The sequence below is a fragment of the Alnus glutinosa genome, chromosome 14, assembly GCF_958979055.1.
Source record: "Alnus glutinosa chromosome 14, dhAlnGlut1.1, whole genome shotgun sequence".
In the NCBI taxonomy this organism is placed as follows: domain Eukaryota; kingdom Viridiplantae; phylum Streptophyta; class Magnoliopsida; order Fagales; family Betulaceae; genus Alnus; species Alnus glutinosa.
The window spans coordinates 21,912,721-21,932,955 of NC_084899.1; the positions used below are offsets into that span (position 1 = coordinate 21,912,721).

Genomic DNA, 20,235 nt, shown 5'->3' on the forward strand with positions numbered 1-20,235 from the left:
TTTGCCAAACGCTTAACTGCGTTTTCAAAAATCACTTTTTTTAAATCGCACATTTTAAAATCGCTATTTTAAAATCTCACTTTTCAAAATCGCAAACTCAAACAGACCCTTATAGATGGACTAGGAGTGATGAGCAAGTAAATCTAGACTAATTGAGGAATGAAAATATAATAAAGGAGAATATAAAATATTCTAACATAATGGGAAACTATAATAGAGCTTAAATATTATAACAAGTTCAAACACAGTATGCATGTCAAATCTCTTAATAATTTAAGAGAAATGTTTGGTTTCATTCTCTTGCACAAGAGATCTCTTGTCCATCTCCGTACAAGAAATGTCTAAATCCACCGTTGAATCTTTGAAACTACATGTGAATTCATATATTCAATGGTAAATTTGTGTAAAAATAAAAAAAAATAAGTGCAAGAGATGAATAGATACTCTACTCCTCTCACCTTCCACCAAACAACTTCTATGCATGCTTCTCGATTTTCACCTCCTCCAAACAGGAGGATTAAAATTGCATTATATATCATCAGAATATAACACATTTCGGAATCGGAACACAATTATTCCAAATAAAATCTAACAGCCTGCTATTTCTTTTCCTCAAGATTTGTTAGGATTGAAAGCAACGCCAAAAGCTCCAAAACATTAGATACTAGCATAAATGGGCTTCTACTTACTTCCACAACTTCACAGAATTGTCATGGCTGGCAGAGGCAACCATTCCGGTGACAGGTGATTGTGCCAAAGCTGAGATTATATTCTCGTGTGCTGGAATTGTCATGCTTTTATTCTCAGCCATGTTCCATAACTCCAAAGACTGCCACCAATGGTTTGAAAACAACAATCGGCAATATATCAGCTTATTAAAATCAATCTTTACAAGGAAAATGTCATGAAAGCTCAGTTCTGTACGTTAAGCATGTATTTTGACACAATTAGAAGGCTAAGATCATGTTTGAAATCTCATTGACATGAAGTTGTTAGAATATAGATTTTCTATATTGGGTTTATATTTTTCATATTAGATTACTTCCCATATGAGTTATTGTAATCAAATAATTGTATTGTTTTCACCTACTACCTTTCACCTATAAATAAGGGTAATTTGTATTGTAAAATGTTGAGTTTACACGCGTCGGTGTAAAAAGATTGAGTCTCACATTAAAAAGTCTAACAAGTTTGAGTAGTTAATACAACATAGTTTTGCCTAAACCCATAAGCTTAAGCCTTTGGGTTGAGTAGTGTCTCAACATGCTATATTATGAGCTCACTAAAAGATTGCCCAAGTTATCAATCTCTTTAACAAATAGTATCAAAGCTGATGGTGGTGTGCAGTATAATGGAGTGTCGCAAGCACTAACAAAAGTTCTTAGAGTATGGACAAAGTGTAAGGTGCAACCATGGACGAGTAAGGGGCAAAGGTTCATGACATGAGTTTGTACAAAAGTTTTTAGAGTAGAGACAAAGGTACAAGGTATGAGCATAAATGATGGTCCTTGAAATAAGGGGCAAAGGTTCATGGTGTTAAAGTATTGATTAAGTGATTAAATTTACCCATTCCTATCAACTTAAACTTTTGGAATAAGTGGTGGTTTAATTGATATCAGAGCCAAAAGTCATGAATTTGAACCTTAACTCCGTTATTTAGCCCCATTTCAATTACATATTTCATATGTTGGGCCTCACCTATTAAAGAGTAGTTTGAGTTTAAGATAAATGATAATTTAACACATGGCATGGGTATGCACAAGGGTTCCTAGAGTAGGGACAAAAGTGCAATGTGAGCATGGACAGGGGTCCTTGGAGTAAGGGGCAAAGAATTCATGGCACAGACCCAAACAAGAGTTCTTGGAGTAGGGACAAAGGTGGTGGTGCGGGTAAACCCACCTAGCCCATAAGTGATCTTGGAGAAGGCCCATAAGATTGATAAGAGGCTTCCATTTGAGGGGGGAGTATAGCAATGTGATGATGGACTCACATGAGGAGGAGATTGTTGAGTTTACACGTGCGTGTAATGAGTTTACACGTGAGTGTAAAAAGATTGAGTCCCACATTAGAAAAGTGTAACAAGTTTGAGTGATTAACATAGCATATTTGAACCTAAACTCATAGGCTTAAGCTTTTGGGTTGAGTGGTCATTTAACATAAATTTCAAATCCGTCTTCAAAGTGGAATCATTACAGAGCAGGAATAAAGTCATCGTAAGGGGGGAAAAAGAAGCAAGAAGTATATGCACACAAGAGTTCTGGAAATGCCGTTCCCTAAAATCTGCATATTAATCTTCACAGATGTATACAAATTAACTGACATACAACACTCCAACTCAGTTGGACTGCATTATACAACATATGTACTTGATTCTATTCCCAAGGGATGTTCAAACACCCCCAAATAGTTGCCATTAGGTTGAATAGGGGTATACATAATCAATCACACTGTATATAATTTGACTCACATCAACTTGCTTAAATTAGTGGTTCGAAACTTTGGTGGTAAGGGAGTCTCATAAGGTTGGCTTAGATATTAGTTACAAATCTTAGCAACCAAAAACATAGATTAAAATAAAATAAACCAAACAAAACAAAAGAATTCATCACCAAAGACTTGAAACCCGAAGGTTGATCTTTAAGGATGTAAACTAAATTTAAGTAAATGCAACACGCTGTAAAATATATGTATTACTTTCATTTCAAAGGGATTCCAAACGCCCCCAGATAGTTGGTGAAGGTTGACTAGTGATAAAAATATATGTTTCCACCAAATAATTGTACTAAAACCATTCCCTTAAACCAAAGGGTTCAAAGGTTTGGTGTTAAAGGGGTGGAACGGGATTGAGCTAGGTCAATGTAAGCAACCAAAAGGGGAAAAAAGATTTAAACCTTCTGCAACACAACCATGCATTGAGCGTTAATAGTAGACACTTGTCATCACATGTTGCAATAGTTTATTGTTTTTTCTAAAAATTTACCCCATGAAGAGTATAAGGAATTACCGAGATTCCTCCAATGACCAAGAGAGTTGAATAACTTGGGTGGAAAACACAAGAATGAAACTGATTCCCATTAGAGCTGAGCTCCTGAATGCACTCTCCTGAGGTTAATGACCAGACCTTCACCAAGTTCTGACTGACAGATGCCAACAAATCTCCATTTGCATCCCAGCAAATGTAATTTACCATTTCGGGGTGCCCCTATGAATGAGATGGAGGATCTAATTACAAAATCTACTAAAGCAGATGCTAGCAAAAGAAGGTGACACAAATCCACATTTCAAGACAAGGTTGTGTCAGTTGCTCAACCTTAGCCTATAATTATTAAGGAAATACAATTACTATGTATTCCATACCTGGAATGAGTATGTTTTCCTGTCAGTTTCGATATCAAAGATGGACACCACCTTATCTGATGCCGCCGCCAACATATGTCCAATTCTTGGTTGAAATCTCACTTGTGCCATACCTCCCTGTGCCAAACAATAGAAGATTAGAATTAGTAGATAATCAAGAGCAGCTTCAGTAATTGAAATATGGATCAAAAGCAACAAAAGGACCAACCTTGGAGATACGAGTGCAAGAGAATGGATTGATATTCCAATAGCTTATTTCATTGTCATTATCACAGAAACAGAAGAGATCAGTCTTCTTAGGGTGGAAATCAAGGGACATAACAGCTGAAGTGTGCGCGGTATATTCTTGCAGACAATAGCTTGGCTGCCATGATAACTTAAATAAGTTCATCTTAGTCGTACAGTAAAAACTGAAGATAAAATTTATTAAATGCATGTATCATAGTGCCAGAAAATAGACAGCACTAGGGAAACAATGCCTCTAGAGTCTAGAATCATGAAACCATTATTGCAAAGTCTTAACTATAAACATTTAAGTAACATCCGAGTTTTTGGCAGAAGTGGTACAAGGCAATTACATTGGCTGCATCCCATAATCGCACAGATTTATCACATGAAGCTGTTGCCAGCTGAGATGAATTTGGCCTAAAACGAACATCGGTAATCAACAATTTGTGTTCTTCAGGTGTGCTTACTGATTGCAAGGTGTCCATGTTCCAGAGAACAACCTATAATACATACAGCAAATGTAAATATACTTTCAAATAATAATGAATCTTTCTTTAACTTCCATTATATGGTTCGTCTACATGCCATAAAAGGAGCTGAACTAAATTGGAGAACATAACATTTAAAATTTAGAAGCAAAGCCTAACAAAAGAGCTCATGAGACTGCCATCACACTTGTATAAATGATGTTATAAAGTAGAGATGACAATGTTAGGTTTTCTGTTCGCTAGCTCGGTGTTCAAAACAATTTAATGCAAGTTAAGTTTGTTGGGCTAAGTTTGGTACTTAAAATGGTTTTCAAATGTTGTGCTTTATTAAACAACCGAGACACTTGTTTGGAATGCGCGTTCACAGATTGTCCAAACGAGCTACATCAAGCGAGGAGTACCGAGACACTCATTCGCTATATGTCCAAACGTACTTAAGAAGAACTCACGAGGCACTCGGTTGGTATACTCATTCGCACCAGGTCCAGACAAGTTACTAAAGGAGACTTACAGGGACGCTCAGTTGGAAGATTCGTTCAAAGCTCAATCGAATGAATAAGTTCAATGCAAAAAATCATGTCTACCTGAGAAGCTCGTCCAAAAGGCTTGATTAGTATCCGTACGAATGATTAGGTTTCACTGAAGAAAAACTGAAGTTCAAGTTTACTCCCGAGAAGCTCGGTCGCGAGGCTCAGTTGGAGAGTGTTCAACCGAGGTGAAGATTGCAAATAGGCAAAGATGTTCAGTTGGAAGCTCAGTCGGATCACATCTGAACAAGGTAAAGATCAGAGAAGCTCGGTCGAATCACGTCCGAACAAAGTGAAGATTAGAGAAGCTTGGTCAGTGCATGTCCAAACGCCACTAGGAGTAATCTGTGAAACCCTAGCAACGTCCGAACACCACCTTTAAAAATCACCATTTCAGTGTTTTAATTGCATTAAAACATTGGGTCTTTCCCAAAGTCTATACGAACACCAGAGTGCACGATTTTTCATATACCTTGAGGCCATTACTTTGTGAGCTAAGAGAAACCTTTCACATACCTATGCCTTCAATTTTCAATCTCTTAAGAGTTTGAAGAAAACCACACATGTTCTAAAACCTTCAAGCCACAAGAGTTCCGTGTTGCATAGGAGACCAAATAGAAGATTGACCAAAGTTCTAGAGCTACTAGGGTAGAAGACAAACAGGTTATTTGTTGGGTACACGTCAAGTTTTTACATGAAAGGATTTGTGAGTACGAACTGATTGTATATTTAATCTTCTATAGTGAATTGATTATTAGAGTTTAACTGTCTTGGAGTGGTTTTACCTTAAAAAAGCTCTTTAAAGGGTTTCCACTTTGTCTCCAAAATTGTTGTGTTTGATCTTTTTATTTCTTTGATTAGTTTTGGTGATTGTCTATATGATTGCAAATTTTTAATTAGTTGAGTTTGCTGGAAAACATATATTCAGCCCCCCTTTTAAGTGTTGTTTGGGGTCGTTGGGAGAATTTCAGACAATATCATGATCACAACAAAAACAGGTAACTATCAGTGCCAAAGTCCTACGGATTTAGTGGCATAAAAATTGGTTCTTCCCAGGTGACCTCCAAGTCTGAGGTTAGTAGTTAGCTTTGAACAAAGAGAGCTTAATACAATTTACCGCTGTTCTTGAGCGCCAAAAACAGAAAGAAACCCAATTCTACACTTGTAGATGTGTTCCTCAAATGTGGCATTTTCTCTATTACTCATACCTTCCTGTCATGTCCAGCACTAGCTAGCAACTTCCCATCTGAAGAAAAATGACAGCAAGTAACTTTGCTGTTTCTTGGCCGTATGCAACCAACTTCGCTGAAGGTGAAAGCTGAAATGGAGTGTAGCCATAGGTACATTGGAGAGTAAAAACATTGCCATAAGTCTTCATAGATACAATATGATGATACGTTTACCTTTAGAAGACTCTTTTTGGTGCTCAGTAGGACTTTGCTTCAATGTTCCATATAAGTTCCCTTCATCTCCTCCATCATTAGACAGAAATGACTCCACATTATCATCTAAAACACTAACATCACCAAATCGTTCCATGTCTTCCTGAAGTCAGAAGTAATGTTTTCAGAAGCATAGAAATGTCAAGTCTATTTAGCTTCTATATCAAATCATCTATAAGGAAGACACATCCCTAAAAACACGATACTCGAATATCTTTTTAAATGAGTGCTCAACAGGATCCATGGATTGCATAAAATTGTTGTGAAACAATACATAATGAGTTATTAATACATTAATAGATCAAGGTGCCATATATATCATACGTTTTAACTAAATTCAATGAATAAAATTTAGGATGTCTCTGCTGAATGGTTCTTAAAATGTGTTCAACCATAGACTTAATATCAACATACCAGCAGATTAGAAGATGATGCAAGGCCTCCCGTCCCCTCAGTACCATACATCATCAAGCTTTTGGGCACACTGCTAAGATGCTGCATACTACTTGCTGTTGTTATTCCATCCCCAGGTGTGTGGGTTGATGGTGGAGAACTAGGCGAAGGGCCTGCCGTATTTCCTGTACCAGTGCTGTTAGCAGCTCCAGAAGAAGAATGCTGTTTTCTTTTTCTGTTATTCTGCAGACAAAAGAAAAAAAAATTCCATAAATGTTAATTAAACAACATATATCTTCTTATTGCAAAAACGGCTGCAGGAATCCTGTGAATTGTAAGTGGAATATTCCTGTGAAATGGCTTACAGTTGAAAGTTCATTAATTTATCCCATAATACTAAAATATCTAGTTATCTGCATAACTAAGCACAACCTGTTGCAACTGTTGCTGCTGCTCCTGCTGTTGAGACGAAGAGTGTTGCATCTGGCCCATCTTCATCTGTTGAACACCCACCAAAGGCTCAGAAAGAAGGCACTGGCCATAAAGAGACTATGAACACTGAATCACTAAATGACGTCTAGAACACCAAGTATTTCATAAAGAAAACATTGATGGTAGGCAACGAACAAATTTTTAGAATACCACACAATCTGCAAGAAGAAAGTTGGAATGTTTCTGCATACACAGTATGCTGGCACACATTAATTTTTCTTTTCTCTTTTCCAAGGGGAAAGTTGGGCACACACAAAGCTTTCTATATTTGCATGATCATCTGAACAAGATACATGGATGGTAGTACCTTATACGCATGCATTCAAATAGGCAGGCACCCATGCATTACAAAAATCAATTAAATTATTGATCCACTCAGAAAATTCCTATTTGATCCCATCTCTCTCTCTCTCTCACACACACACACACACACAAACAAAAGTACATACAGATCTATATATTCATCTTTTTGGTTGAAACTATCACTTCCTATTAGTTAAAAGTTCCCAAAAAAAGACAAAAAAGAGATTCAATACAGTTTCTTTTAAATTAAATCAGGGCTTACCTCAGCTCCTACTCCTAACAAACAAAATCCTTTACGCTAAACTTTCACAAAGGAGATGATAACTAACTTGAAAAGTACCATCCTACTCAATAGAATAAATTAATTGCCATAGTTTCCAAAAATATTGAAATTATGATTAAGAAACATCTACATAAGAAAATATGGCAACAATAAATTCAACTATGCCCTAGACTGTAGAGTTCTCCAAACACAATTTATCTTCTTCTGCTCAATTCTAAAAGCAAGTTTGTTTCTGTACTTCATTTTAAAACAATTGATGGGTGACAAGTCTACACATCGCACCTCCTTCCGTTCAAGCGTTTATGTTCTTCAATGCTGTCACATCACATACAATGCAGTGCAAATGCTAAATAGTATCAGAAGCCCACTTATATTTCCTTTTGTAATTAGAGATATGTAATAAACTGTGGAAAGAGAACCGTAAAGAGGAAAATCTCCTAAAACCACAGAGAATAGTTATGCAGATATTTTAGAAGAAAATAATGTTAACACCAACTGTACAGATATCCTTTGAAGTGTGTTTTGTGCACATTGTGAATGCTAATCTTCCTGAAGTTTGATCTTGACATTAGAAAGGTATCCTTACCTTTGGTGAACTTGATTGCACTGGAGAGCATATAGATCCATCATTTCTGGTGAATTGACCATCTTTTGCATTCAAGCAACCCCTAGGCATTCCAACAAATCGACGTGGATCCATATCTCCATAGTTAGTTGAATTTCCAAGGTTGCTTTGTGCCTGAGCATGTGCCAAGATCTGTTGTTGTGATGCCAAAAGTAACTGATTTTGGGTCGGCAAATTAGGCTTCTGTACACCTAAACCTGGTCGTAGCTGGTCAATTCCCTGCACAATTTGACAAGAGTCGAGAAATTGTCCAAAATTCATACCATACAGAAGAGTAGAATGTGCAGAATATAGAACACCATGTTCAACTTACAGTTAAAGGCCAACCCTTTAATGGAAGACCCGTGACACCTTGATTCAATCCTGAAGGAAGCAGGGAAAAATTACAAACACAATCTTTACACTAAAATGATGATTATTTCAATCACACCTTAACAAAGTCTCCTAAACAAATGCCAATTAAAATCACAGTTAAGTAGCCTTCCCTTAAGAAGTTAATCCATGCGTGTGCGCAATATTAGAGATCATTCTAAAGCAATATGGACAGAAGAAAGCTGTTTTATACAGGAAAACCAGTTTAGTTGGTAAAACGTGCAAGAATTGACTTTTTCTGATGAATGGTTTCTAGTTTCTAATACAAACATCAAGAAACTCCCCACCACTGTCCTCTCCAGCTCCATGTATCTGTTCCAACCCACCAGCCTCAGAAAGTTATATGTATATATATATATATATATAAAAGACCAAGGATATTCAAACCAATATAGGTAGATCACTGGAACTTCCAGAAAAGCAAGACCCACAAGGAGGTTGATGGATTTTATGGAAGGATTAAAAGAGATCATGTGCTGGTGTACAGAAATTGACTCAACTTCAAATAAGCTGCCATACAAAATCAAGCCAAGTTGTAAAAAGAATTCTTATTCAATGCCTTCCATGTAAGAACATTGGCTGTTTCATCTAGCAGTTTTGGTGTTCCAGTGTACTAGGTTGTACCCTTTTGCGCTTTTCTAATTAGATTGAATAACTTATAAAAAAATTCTGGCACTTTTGATGTACTAAACCTTCATTATCTAGGGATTGAAACTCCTACTTTAAAAGATAATTCTATTGCATAAGCCAATCTCCTGTCACTCTTAAAATATCTTTCACAAGCAAACAGAGCACACTTTCTTTTTTCATCTCTTTCTTTCTTCTAGGGTTTCTGAGAATTATTTTCAAAAAAGGAAAAGATTCTCTAAAACCTATAGGTTTATCAGAAATAGTCAACTCCCGATTTTGACTTTGTTTACATTTTTTGCAAGCAAACAGAGCACACTTTCTACACACAAGCAGATAAACTTCTACAGACATAGGCACAATTTATGAGTAGTTGAAAGGGTAACATGCCACTCCCACCCAGTGCTAGCTGATTCTCCCGAAAATGCATCATGGTAGAATTTACGGTTTAAATCCATATTTAACAAAATAAGATATTCATAATTGGAACATCTTCACGTGACAAGGTAATAGTACTACTCTCTCTCTCTCTTTCTCTTTCTCTCGATGGTGAGTTCGTCGGGTTGGTGGTCAATTGAGTCAAAGGAGTTTGCTTTGTCGATGGTGGGTGGTTTCACAGGTATTAGGATCCATAAAAAACACAAAGGAGTGACGAGGTCCATTCTTATAGGCAAAGATGAGGCTGCTTGGTTGCTTAAGTCTTTTCATGATCTGGTTACGGTTCATGACTGTAGAGTGTTCTGGAACCAATCTGTTTCGGGCTTTCCTCGGATTCTTGCGCAGCAATGCGCCAATAGGCATGGTTACTTTCTGACCATAGAAGAATATGAGGGTAGAAGAAGGAAAGGTTCTATCTTGGTGCCTAAAGGGAAATTTGGCGAAGGGTGGAAGCGTTTCGGGGAAGAGCTTCGTTTAGCTTTTAATAGTCTGCATGCAGGCAGTACAAGCTACTCGAAGCATTTACATGTAAAGGAAGTTTCACAGCCTAAGCCTCATTTCGAGATGAGGAGGAGCTTTGTTGAAGTTCTGAGAGCCTCTTTGCCGAAAAATAAGGCGTCATATTCTATTACGGAGAAAGATATCCAGGCCCGGGCGACACCTCTAGCGAAGGGCTATCGTGAACAGACGCTTTTAACAGCAAAGTTATCTATAGCGAAACCTGCTATGACGAAAATAGAAAAGATGGTGAAGGCCTTTCCGACGAAGGATAATTTACAGATGACAACTCCAGCGACTCTCTCTACTTTGTCGGAAAGAGAGTTAGCTTCAGGCCAAAGGAGTAGGGTGGTGGGCTCTAGCCCCTCTATGTTGCCCTCTGCCTCACGCAAGTCACATTTCGGTGATTTGCCTCGATCTGCGCAACATCAGGAAGACGTTGAGAAGTTGCATGTGGAAATCGAGTATTGTCTTAAAGGTTTGCACCTGCTGGAAGATGATTTGCTGGGTAGTGGTCCAAAGCTTCCCGGTCCTAACTCTTTACCTAGGACCCAGTCTAATTCCTTGGGCTCCAGACTCCCTCGGCCCAAATCCATGAAGCCCACAAGCCCCTCTTTGACCCGAGGTCCTTCAGAGCCAACCCAACTCTCTAAAGGTAAAGCCCCTTTGCTTTTTCCCATCAAGAGGCCCAAGATTATGATTAAGGCTAAGGCTGGTTCGGTTCTTCTTCCTATTCCAACTCCCCATTTCTCGTTGGACGCCGGTGCTTCTACTTCCGCTGTGCAGTCGGAGTTGTTAGGTCTGGGTTCTGCCATTTCAAGTCCGTGTTTAGACCAGGCTTTTCTGGCCGAGTTTATCAGCGTCGGAAATTACGAAATCATCAATCTTCGGCTATTTGGAAAGTTAAGCAAGGGCAGGCCAAAGCGGATGCGGGAACGAGTCAGAGCAGGGAGAAGGATGCGGTTTCTTCGATGGTTGGAGAAGAGGACACCTCTCCAGCTTCCGAGGAGGTGTTGTGCGGTGGAGAAGGAGAGCCAAAAGTCTTGCAGTTAGCCAATAGACAATCGGAGGAGTTAGCAGTCACATATCTAGGGTTAGAATCAGATGACTTTCGTCAGTCTGGGTTCGGCTCATATGTAGCTAGAGAGACCACCGATTTAAGGGAGAAGGGTTCTGTCGTTGGAAAAGGAGATAATATGGCTTTGTCGGAGGATGGTGGAGATTTATTGTTGGCTCCTCAGGTATCTAGTTCGCAGTTGTGTGCTGTATTGGGTAATTCTGGGTTTGGTGTGGACTTAGTGGATCAGAGGCATGAAGAAGGCAGTCTTGGGCTGGTGATTTTTTCCACAGAAGAAGGCAAAGTGGGTAACGAAACAGAAGCAATTTCAGTGGGGTCTCAAGTGGAGAAATGCCTCTGGGAAGGAACAGGAGACAAAATGTAGATTGGGTCTTCTTTAAAAGGTGTGGTGGCTAAGGAGGGAGGTCATCTTGAATGTTCTTCGAATTTGCTAGTACATATTCCTGAAGGCCTCTTACTTCAAGACAAGGTAAGGGATGGTAAGGGGGAGTTAGAGAGAAATGAGCCAATGGTCATTACTCCACTGGTAGTGGAAGGTGAAGACGGGCAGAGGGTGTCACCTAGATGGGTGGTGGAAAGAATCAAGAGGTTTTATCCAATTATTGGGCTATCTTGTAGTCGATTTGAGGACAGATTGTTGGCTTTGTTTGAGGAGATTGAAGCTGCCAGAGACCACTTTGGGAGAACCTAAGACTAATTATTTGTCTTAAGGGGTGAAAGGGCAGAGGGAATTAAATAGGTTGGCTTCGTCTATTAACTATGAGAAGAAAGGGGTTCATTCTGTTAGAGGCAGGCATAAGGGTAAGGGTCCATCTCGCTTATATGACGCCTAAAATATTAATGTGGAACGTTAGAGGGCTTAATGCAATTGAGAAAAGATTGGAAATTAGAAGGCTTCTAAGGGATTTGAAGGCGGATATTGTATGCTTGGTGGAGACAAAGATGACAGTTATCTCGATGGAGGTGGTGCGAAGTTTATGGGGTTGCTATCATGTTGATTGGTGCTATTTGGGTGCCAATGGAGCGTCGGGTGGGATTTTGTTAATGTGGGATAGAAAGGTGGTGGAGAAAGTGGAGGAATGTATAGGTAGATACACCGTTGCTTGTTCTTTGCGCAACACTGGAGATAATGTAGTTTGGGCTTTTGGGGGGGGTTTATGGTCCGAATGATGACAGGGAGAGGAGGGATTTGTGGGTTGAATTAGCTAGATTGATGAGTTGGTGGGAGATGCCTTGGTGGATTGGGGGAATTTTAATGTGGTTCGTTTTCCTAGTGAGAGATCTAGTGGTGTCGGCTACTCTGCAGCTATGGAAGAGTTTTCAGACTTCATTTTCATGCATAATTTGGTGGACCTACCCCTTGAAGATGGCCAGTTTACTTGGTCTAATAATCAGGAAGATCAAATATGGTCTAGAATCGATAGGTTCTTAGTTTCTCCGTAGTGGGAGGAACGCTTTCCTGAAGTGTCATAGAGAAGATTGACAAGACTTCTCTCGGATCATTTTCCTTTGTTATTGGATTATGGGAAACAAGTATTTTAAGTTTGAGAACATGTGGCTGAAATACGAGGGTTTTGTTGAGCAAGTTAAAAAGTGGTGGATGTCTTATGATGGTTTGCCAAGTTTCATTTTGGCTAATAAATTGAAGGCTTTGAAGTCTGATTTGAAGAAATGGAATGAATAAATGTTTGGTGATATAGGGAAGAAGAAGAAAGAATTATTGGAGGGTATTTGAGAGCTGGAGTTAATTGAAGAATGTCGTTGCCTAGAGGAGGACGAAAAAGTTCGAAAGGTAGATATGTCGAGAGAGCTGGAAAAGACTCTTCTTTTTGAGGAAATGAGTTGGAGGCAAAAATCTAGAGCTTTGTGGTTGAAGGAGGGGGACAAGAACACAAAAAATTTTCATAGGGTGGCCAACTCACATCGTAAATTCAATCAAGTGAATTCTTTGAGTATTAATCGTACAATTTCCAGGAATCCTGCGGAGATTAAGGAGCATATAGTTCAATATTACAACAATTTGTACTTTGAGAACTGTTCTTGGCGGCCTAGGGTGGAGGGCCTATCTTTTTTATCCATTGATGTGGATGAGAGCATTTGGCTAGAAAGAGTGTTTGAGGAGAAGGAGGTGTGGGATGTGATCAAGGATTTGAATGGAGATAAGGCGTCGGACCCTGACGGATTCATTTTGGCTTTCTTTCAAAAGTGTTAGGATTTTTTAAAAACTAACATTATGGATTTTTTGCATTATTTCATGCTCGAGGCAAGTTTGAAAAGAGCTTTAATGCTACTTTTATCTCTTTGATTCCTAAGAAGACTGGTGCCATGGATGTGAGAGATTTTCGCCCTATTAGTTTGGTAGGGAGGATTTACAAGATTATTTCAAAGGTCCTTGCGAACAGATTTAAATCAGTTTTGGGCAAGATTATCTCCAACACTTAAAATGCGTTTATTGGTGGTCGACAAATTTTAGACTCTGTGCTTATTGCAAATGAATGTGTGGATAGTCAAATTCGATCAAGGGACCCTGGGTTGTTGTGTAAGTTGGATCTGGAGAAGGCTTATGATCATGTGAATTGGGATTTTTTGCAATATTTATTGCACCGTTGTGGTTTTGGGGAAAAATTGCGGGCTTGGATACGTTTTTGTATTTCTACGGTGAGATTTTCTATTCTTGTGAATGGAACCCCGTCGGGTTTTTTTTTATAGCTCTCGTGGTTTGTGACAAGGAGATCCTCTTTCTCCTTTTTTGTTTGTCGTGGTTATGAAGGCTTTGAGCCGGATGCTGATTGCCGCTTTGGATCAAGGCAGTTTGACAGGGTTTTCAATGGGATCCAGGGAGTCCGAGTCTTTAGTTGTGAATCATTTACTGTTCGATGATGATACGTTGATTTTTTGTGGTGCGCAGGAAGAACAGATTCGACATCTGAGGTGTATTTTTCTATGCTTTGAGGCAGTTCGGGCTTAAGGATTAACTTAGGAAAATCAGAAGTTGTTCCTATTGGTGCGGTAGAGGATGTCGATAGGTTGGCTCACCTACTTGGATGTCGAGTTACTTCTTTGCCTTTGACATACTTGCGTTTGTCATTGGGAGCTTCTTACAAATCCGTGTCCATTTGGAATGGTGTTGTTGAGAAAATGGAAAGGAGGTTGGCTGGATGGAAGCGTATGTATTTGTCTAAGGGTGGGCGGCTGACTCTTATTAAAAGTACGCTCTCCAATCTTCCTACATATCTCATCACTGTTTCCTATTCCAGTGAAGGTGGCTAATCGTCCTGATAAGATTCTTAAGGCTTTTCTTTGGGGTGGTATTGGAGATGAGGCCAAATTTCATTTAGTGAAATGGAACAAGATTTGTACTCCTTTGCATTCAGGTGGGATGGGAGTTCACAACTTCATCCAGTTTAATCAAGCTCTTCTGGGTAAATAGTTGTGGAGATATGGTAGGGAAAGAGAGGCTTTATGGCGATTGGTGATTGACTCAAAATTTGAAAGCCTAAAGGGTGGGTGGTGTTCGTTTTGAGGTAAGGGATGGGTCACGTATTAGTTTCTGGCATGATTAGTGGTGTAGGGATAGTTCTTTGAAGCAGTGCTTTCCAATTCTGTTTAGTATTGCGAGGACAAAGATGCGATGGTGGATGATAACTTGGTCGTTCATAATGGAGTTATTCAATGGAATGTTCTTTTTACGAGGCAAATCTAGGATTGGAAGATAGAGATGGTTATTTCTTTTTTCGATCAGATTTACTCCTCTAATGTTCGATATGGAGAGGGCGACAGGTTAGTTCGGAACCCTTCTAAAAAGGGTTTTTTTGAGGTGAGCTCCTATTATGAAGTACTGATTAGAAGAAATGGCCAATCTTTTCCGTGGAAGAGTATTTGCGTGTTAAGGCTCCAACTAGGGTGGCTTTTTTTTGTATGGTCAGCAGCTTTGGGTAAAATTTTGACGCGTGATAACTTGCATAAGAAGAATGTCGTAGTGATTGAGTGGTGTTGTGTGTGTAAGAAGAATGGGGAGTCTATTGATCATTTGTTGCTTCACTGCAAAGTCGCCCATTATCTTTGGAGTTACATTCTCGCCCTATTTGGGATAGAGTGGGTGATACCACAAACGGTGTTAGAGTTATTGACTAGTTGGGGTGCGTCGGTTGGGTATGGTCGTGATAAAGAAGCTTGGCGGTTAGCACCATTGTGTTTATTGTGGTGTATTTGGCGGGAACGGAATGCGCGGCTCTTTGAAGGTGTAGAGACATCAATGGTGGAGCTAAGGAAGTGTTTGCTTAATATGTTGTATATTTGGATAGCGTCCCATCATTGCTTAAACGCTTTTACTTTTGTAGACTTTTTAAATTTATTCTCTTCTCGTCCCATTTAGGAGCTCTCTTGTATACTTCCCGTGTATAAGGGTTGCGCTCCTCTGCGCTTTTAATGAACTGAGTTACAATTACTTATCAAAAAAAAAAAGGATATTCATAATTAAAGTTTCTCTTAGAATTTCAAAAAGCAATCTTAAAATGAATTTGTAACTATTTTCAACCATTTAGTGTTTGTTATTTAGGTGTTCAAAACCAAAAACTAACTCAATACATAGGTACACATGCAAACACCCACATAAAATATATATGCATCTGCCTACCCTATGATAATAAAATAGAATAATTAACTCCAACTGTGACATTCATGCCCCTTCCCACCCCCTGTTGTTCCGTAGATTGTTCTATTTACAGAGCTCAAACATTTACAGCCTTTTATGGCGGCCCCAATTCTCCCTATGGGGCCGGGTCGTTTATTTGACTCATTCCCAGCTCCTTTACGGTTAGCATTGTCTCCTTTGTTTTTTATTTTCTTGTAATCTCCTCTTCCCCCTCTTTGAATAAAAAATAAAAAATTAAAAAAAAAAAAAGAAAAAAAAAAAAGAGAGAGAGAGATCCTGACATTCAAACTTTGCCCTATTAAAATAACTATACACATATTTGCATCACATATCCATATGTGCTTATACTAAGACAGATGCATCCAATAGTTTATCCACTACAAGATAAAGATCTAGGCATTTAGTCTTTCATAAATAGTTCCCCTTAAATTTGAGACTTTTCAGTAAAGACCCTGTTGTAAGTGCACTTGTGAGGTTTGTATTCCACATTGGTAAAGTATAAAGAGAGTGAGTAATTTATATACCTAAGTGGACCCAAGCCCATTAACTTAGGCTTTTGGGCTAGAAATGGTGTCCTAATATGTATATTAACTTACTCTCGTTTGACTCCCTAGATGTTTCTCTCCCTAATAGATACTTTAGACCCACCATCTTGGGCTAAAAAAGATTGAAAAAATGCAAAATTGGTCCATGTGGTTTGAGGTTTTGACAAATAGCTCCACATGTTTAAAAAGTGACTAAATACTCCTTTAGGTAAGCAAAAAAAAAAAGGTCTCAACTGTTAAAAAAGTTGACAAAATCAGTTAATCACATCAGCACCAATCATATTTGACAAACCACATGGATCCATTTGCATTTTTCCCTAAAAGATTAACATAGAAGCTACTATATAAAAATCATGTCGAATCAAATTTGTCATAATTGTTTGCTGCTTTCTCAACCAAACTACTAATCTTGAAATTTATATTTGAACCTATATTACCTGAAAAAGGAGGCTTCATAAGATAAAGATCTAGGCATTTAGTCTTTCATAAATAGTTCCCCTTAAATTTGAGACTTTTCAGGAAGGACCTTGTTGTAAGTGCACTTGTGAGGTTTGTGTCACACATTGGTAAAATATAAAGAGAAGTGGGTGGTTAATATACCTAAGTGGACCCAAACCCATTAGCTTAGGCTTTTGGTCTAGAAGTGGTGTCCTAATAGGCTAATATGTATATTAACTTACTTTTGTTTAACTCCCAAGATGTTTCTCTCCCTAGCAATTGGTATCAAAGCCATGTTAGCCTTCCACTGCTGCTGATACGAATGTCTTGGTTTGATGCATTTAGTTTGACTCAGGTAAAAGTGTGCGGCCGCTCTTGGAGTACGCATGACGTTTGTAAAAGAATTTATACACGAGGGGGAGTTGGGTCAATGTGAAAGAGACTCACAAGTAAGAGAGAGATTTGTTGTAAGTGCACTTATGAGGTTTGTGTCCCACATTGGTAAAGTATAAAAAGAGTGAGTGGTTAATATAATTAAGTGGACCAAAGCCCATTAGCTTAAGCTTTTAGCCTAGAAGTAGTGTCCTAATATGTATATTAACTTACTCTTGTTTGACTCCCTGGATGTTTTTCTCCCTAACAGACCCTCTAGACCCACCATCTTGGGCTAAAAATATTCACACTAAAGATTGGGAAAAATGCAAAATTGGTCCATGTGGTTTGAGGTTTTGACAAATAGCTCAATGGGTTTAAAAAGTGACTAAATACTCCCTTAGGTAAGCAAAAAAATAAAATAAAATAAATACATCCCAACCGTTAGAAAAGTTGACATCAATCATGCCTTTCAAAGATGCCATTAGGGGGTCTCAAGATACACTGTTTTGGAATAGAAAGTACCACAGTCAGGCAATTTAAATTGCAGCTTGGTACGGTATTTCTAAATGGTGTCACTAACCCAAACCCATACGTTCTTTAGAAAATAGGCGGAAGGGGGCAAATGAGAACAACATTTCACACACTACGCTTACTGTCAAAAAGATGAAAATGTGGTTACAGGGTAAACTGTTCCAGTTACTGAGAGTCGGGAAATGTTACCTGCACCACCTAGTCCAGCTTTTGACTGAAAAATTGCTTGTCCATAAATTGATGAAGGATCCATAGGCAAACTTTTTTGAGTTCCACCCAAGCTAACCTCGCTTTTGATGTCCTACAAACTCCATATACTAAACCGTCAGCATGAGCTGGTAGGAGGGAGAGGGGATGTAGGTGGAGCGGGGAGGAAGAAAGATGGGGCAAATTTAACCAGAGCGTATAGTCCAAGAAGTTACAGTTGTCAAAGGACTCCGTGCCTGGATTTGTTGCAAAGCTGCAGACATGTTCCCTGAATTACCTTGTACCAACTGGCTGAATCAACAACAATAACCACAGATGTAGATCCAGTCCAACTATCAAAAAGATTGGTAAATTAGAGATCTGGTACGTAGACAGAAAGTAAAGCCAACTTACCCTGGATGATTGGTTGCTGATTTAAGAAGAGCCATCCTATTTGCATCAATAAGAGCTGGAGATGTCTCTGAATCCATTGAATGAGGGTGTTTCATACGTTCTTCATACATTTTCATTGCCAACACACTGGCTGATGGCTGCCCCAACATTCCTTCAGAGTTCATAGCATTCATAGAACTGCCAAGAGCAGGATGATTAGGATCCCTGCGCTGTAGTTGTGCATTGCGCTGCTGCACGAGTTGCAATTGCTGCATTTGCAGCTGTTGTTGCTCCCTTGCCTTAATTTGCTGAGCCTAATTTTAATGAAAATAAAACAGATAAAACAAAAAGAGAGAAGGGACATGTTTCTCTTATTTCGTTACCCATAAAAGACAAAACAAATCAAATCAATCTACATAATACAATATCAAAGCACCTCGATGTAAGCAGCAGCAGCCTCAGAATGCTTCTCATTTGTCCTTGCAATGAATATGTCCCAAAAGACTGACCACCACTCAAAGAGAAATCCTCCGGGAGCATCAATTGCTGCACATCCAGACTAAAACTTAACAACCCCAGATCATTCTCTTTCTTAATAATGGAAATCATAATTTTATAGTGGATGAAAAATGTGATAATTACAATGTAAACCATAATTATCCAAAACAGAAACTGAGCTATATTTTGTCATTTATTAACAAGCAACATGGATTAATACATTAAACAACCAAATAATTCATGGAAAATAAAACTCGAGCTTTGGCAAGAATTAGCTTACAACATTACCTACTGGATCTGAGGCAACTTTCCCTTCGGTCATAAAAGCTTTTGCAGAAGCATGCAACTTTCTTTTCAACAAATAATCATGAATGTAAACGTCAAGCCTACAGCAAGATAAGCAAACCAAGGCAAACGTAAGTTCGCAACAACGATAACTTCAAACAACTAAAACAACGAGAACAAAAACAAATTCAGTGTACATACATCTTATCGGCTTCCCAATTACTCTGTCCCATGTTTTGTTTCAAACAACAAACAAAAGAAATATGAATCAGCACTGGTATTGCCTGCCATTAAGCCATCCATAGCATCAGATCCCTCATAAAGCATAATTCACATCCCAAAAGAACCAAAAAACTAAAAGCAACCAAAATTCTCCGTTTGGTTCCCGAGAAACCAGAAGAAAGGAAAATCCCAAACCTTATATCTTTTCTTGTTGCAAAATTATCAGCTCAAGTTTGTCTTGAACTACTACTATTCTGAATTAAACTGAACTCTCTTGGCTTCTAACTAAGAACCACAAAGTATGCCATTACAATTTATTTTCCTCCTCCTTTCTTCAGCTTTTTCTCAGAAAACAAACAGAGTGAAATCCAAGAACTAAAATCACAGAATTCAAACTGTTCCAATTCAGAATTAAACTCAAAAACCACACCAGTGAAATGGATCAAAGCCTACAACACCATCCCAAAGTATTTCCACTTCACAAAATCCTTACTCGAACTAAATCCAACCAAAGACAACTGTAATTAAACAAAATTCAAACAAAAAAAAAAAGAAAATTGAAAGCCTTCTCTTCCTAATAGATTGTGCATTCTGTACATTAACACTGATCTGAAAACCTTAAATGCTTATACACACTTGAAGAGCATGAATTGTCTACACTCTTACAATAGTTTCGGCCGAGAAAATTTTAATTTTTCTCTGGAAAGTGACGGAATTTCCTTGAGTGCAAATGAAGTAGAGCAGCTCGAGCTTTAACACTTAAAGTGAAAAGGTGTGTAAGAATCGAGGGATAGGGAGATATTTTAGGGGGGCTTATTTATGGAGGGTGCCGAACCTGTGGCTCGGAGCGATACACACTTCATTCGATGCTAATAATTTTTTAAAATTTGATTTTATGATAATTATTGAGATAATAATTTTTTTTATGGATAAAATTATAAAAATAGTAAAACTAGA

General features: G+C 38.5%; 1 protein-coding gene across 2 annotated transcripts; it reads right to left on the reverse strand.

Moving 5' to 3' along the window:
* Positions 1–473: 473 nt before the first annotated feature.
* Positions 474–20,100, reverse strand: LOC133857162 (transcriptional corepressor LEUNIG_HOMOLOG-like). Of its 2 annotated transcripts, none has more exons than XM_062292306.1 (18): positions 19,945–20,100; positions 19,258–19,340; positions 19,060–19,157; positions 18,710–18,819; positions 18,295–18,587; positions 18,117–18,192; positions 17,884–17,995; positions 8,452–8,501; positions 8,100–8,357; positions 6,868–6,933; positions 6,457–6,678; positions 6,004–6,145; positions 5,809–5,918; positions 3,936–4,085; positions 3,566–3,721; positions 3,358–3,474; positions 3,005–3,202; positions 474–829 (listed from the first exon to the last, which is right to left on the reverse strand). In XM_062292306.1, the coding sequence occupies exons 2-18, from the start codon at positions 19,287–19,289 to the stop codon at positions 686–688; spliced, it is 2,334 nt and encodes a 777-aa protein (XP_062148290.1). In that variant the 5' UTR covers positions 19,290–19,340; positions 19,945–20,100; the 3' UTR covers positions 474–685. The 2 variants fall into 2 exon arrangements, with proteins under 2 accessions (XP_062148290.1, XP_062148291.1); XM_062292307.1 differs by lacking the exon at positions 19,945–20,100 and adding an exon at positions 19,474–19,842.
* Positions 20,101–20,235: the final 135 nt, after the last annotated feature.

Bases quoted from the DNA above. Each gene is read 5' to 3' on its own strand.
- LOC133857162 (XM_062292306.1), bottom strand. From the start codon at position 19,289: ATGGGACAGAGTAATTGGGAAGCCGATAAGAT. The intron at 6,934-8,099 runs GTAAGGATACCT...GGTGTTCAACAG, and splicing joins TGCAATCAAGTTCACCAAAG to ATGAAGATGGGCCAGATGCA. The intron at 3,475-3,565 runs GTTGGTCCTTTT...TGTTTGGCACAG, and splicing joins CTTGCACTCGTATCTCCAAG to GGAGGTATGGCACAAGTGAG.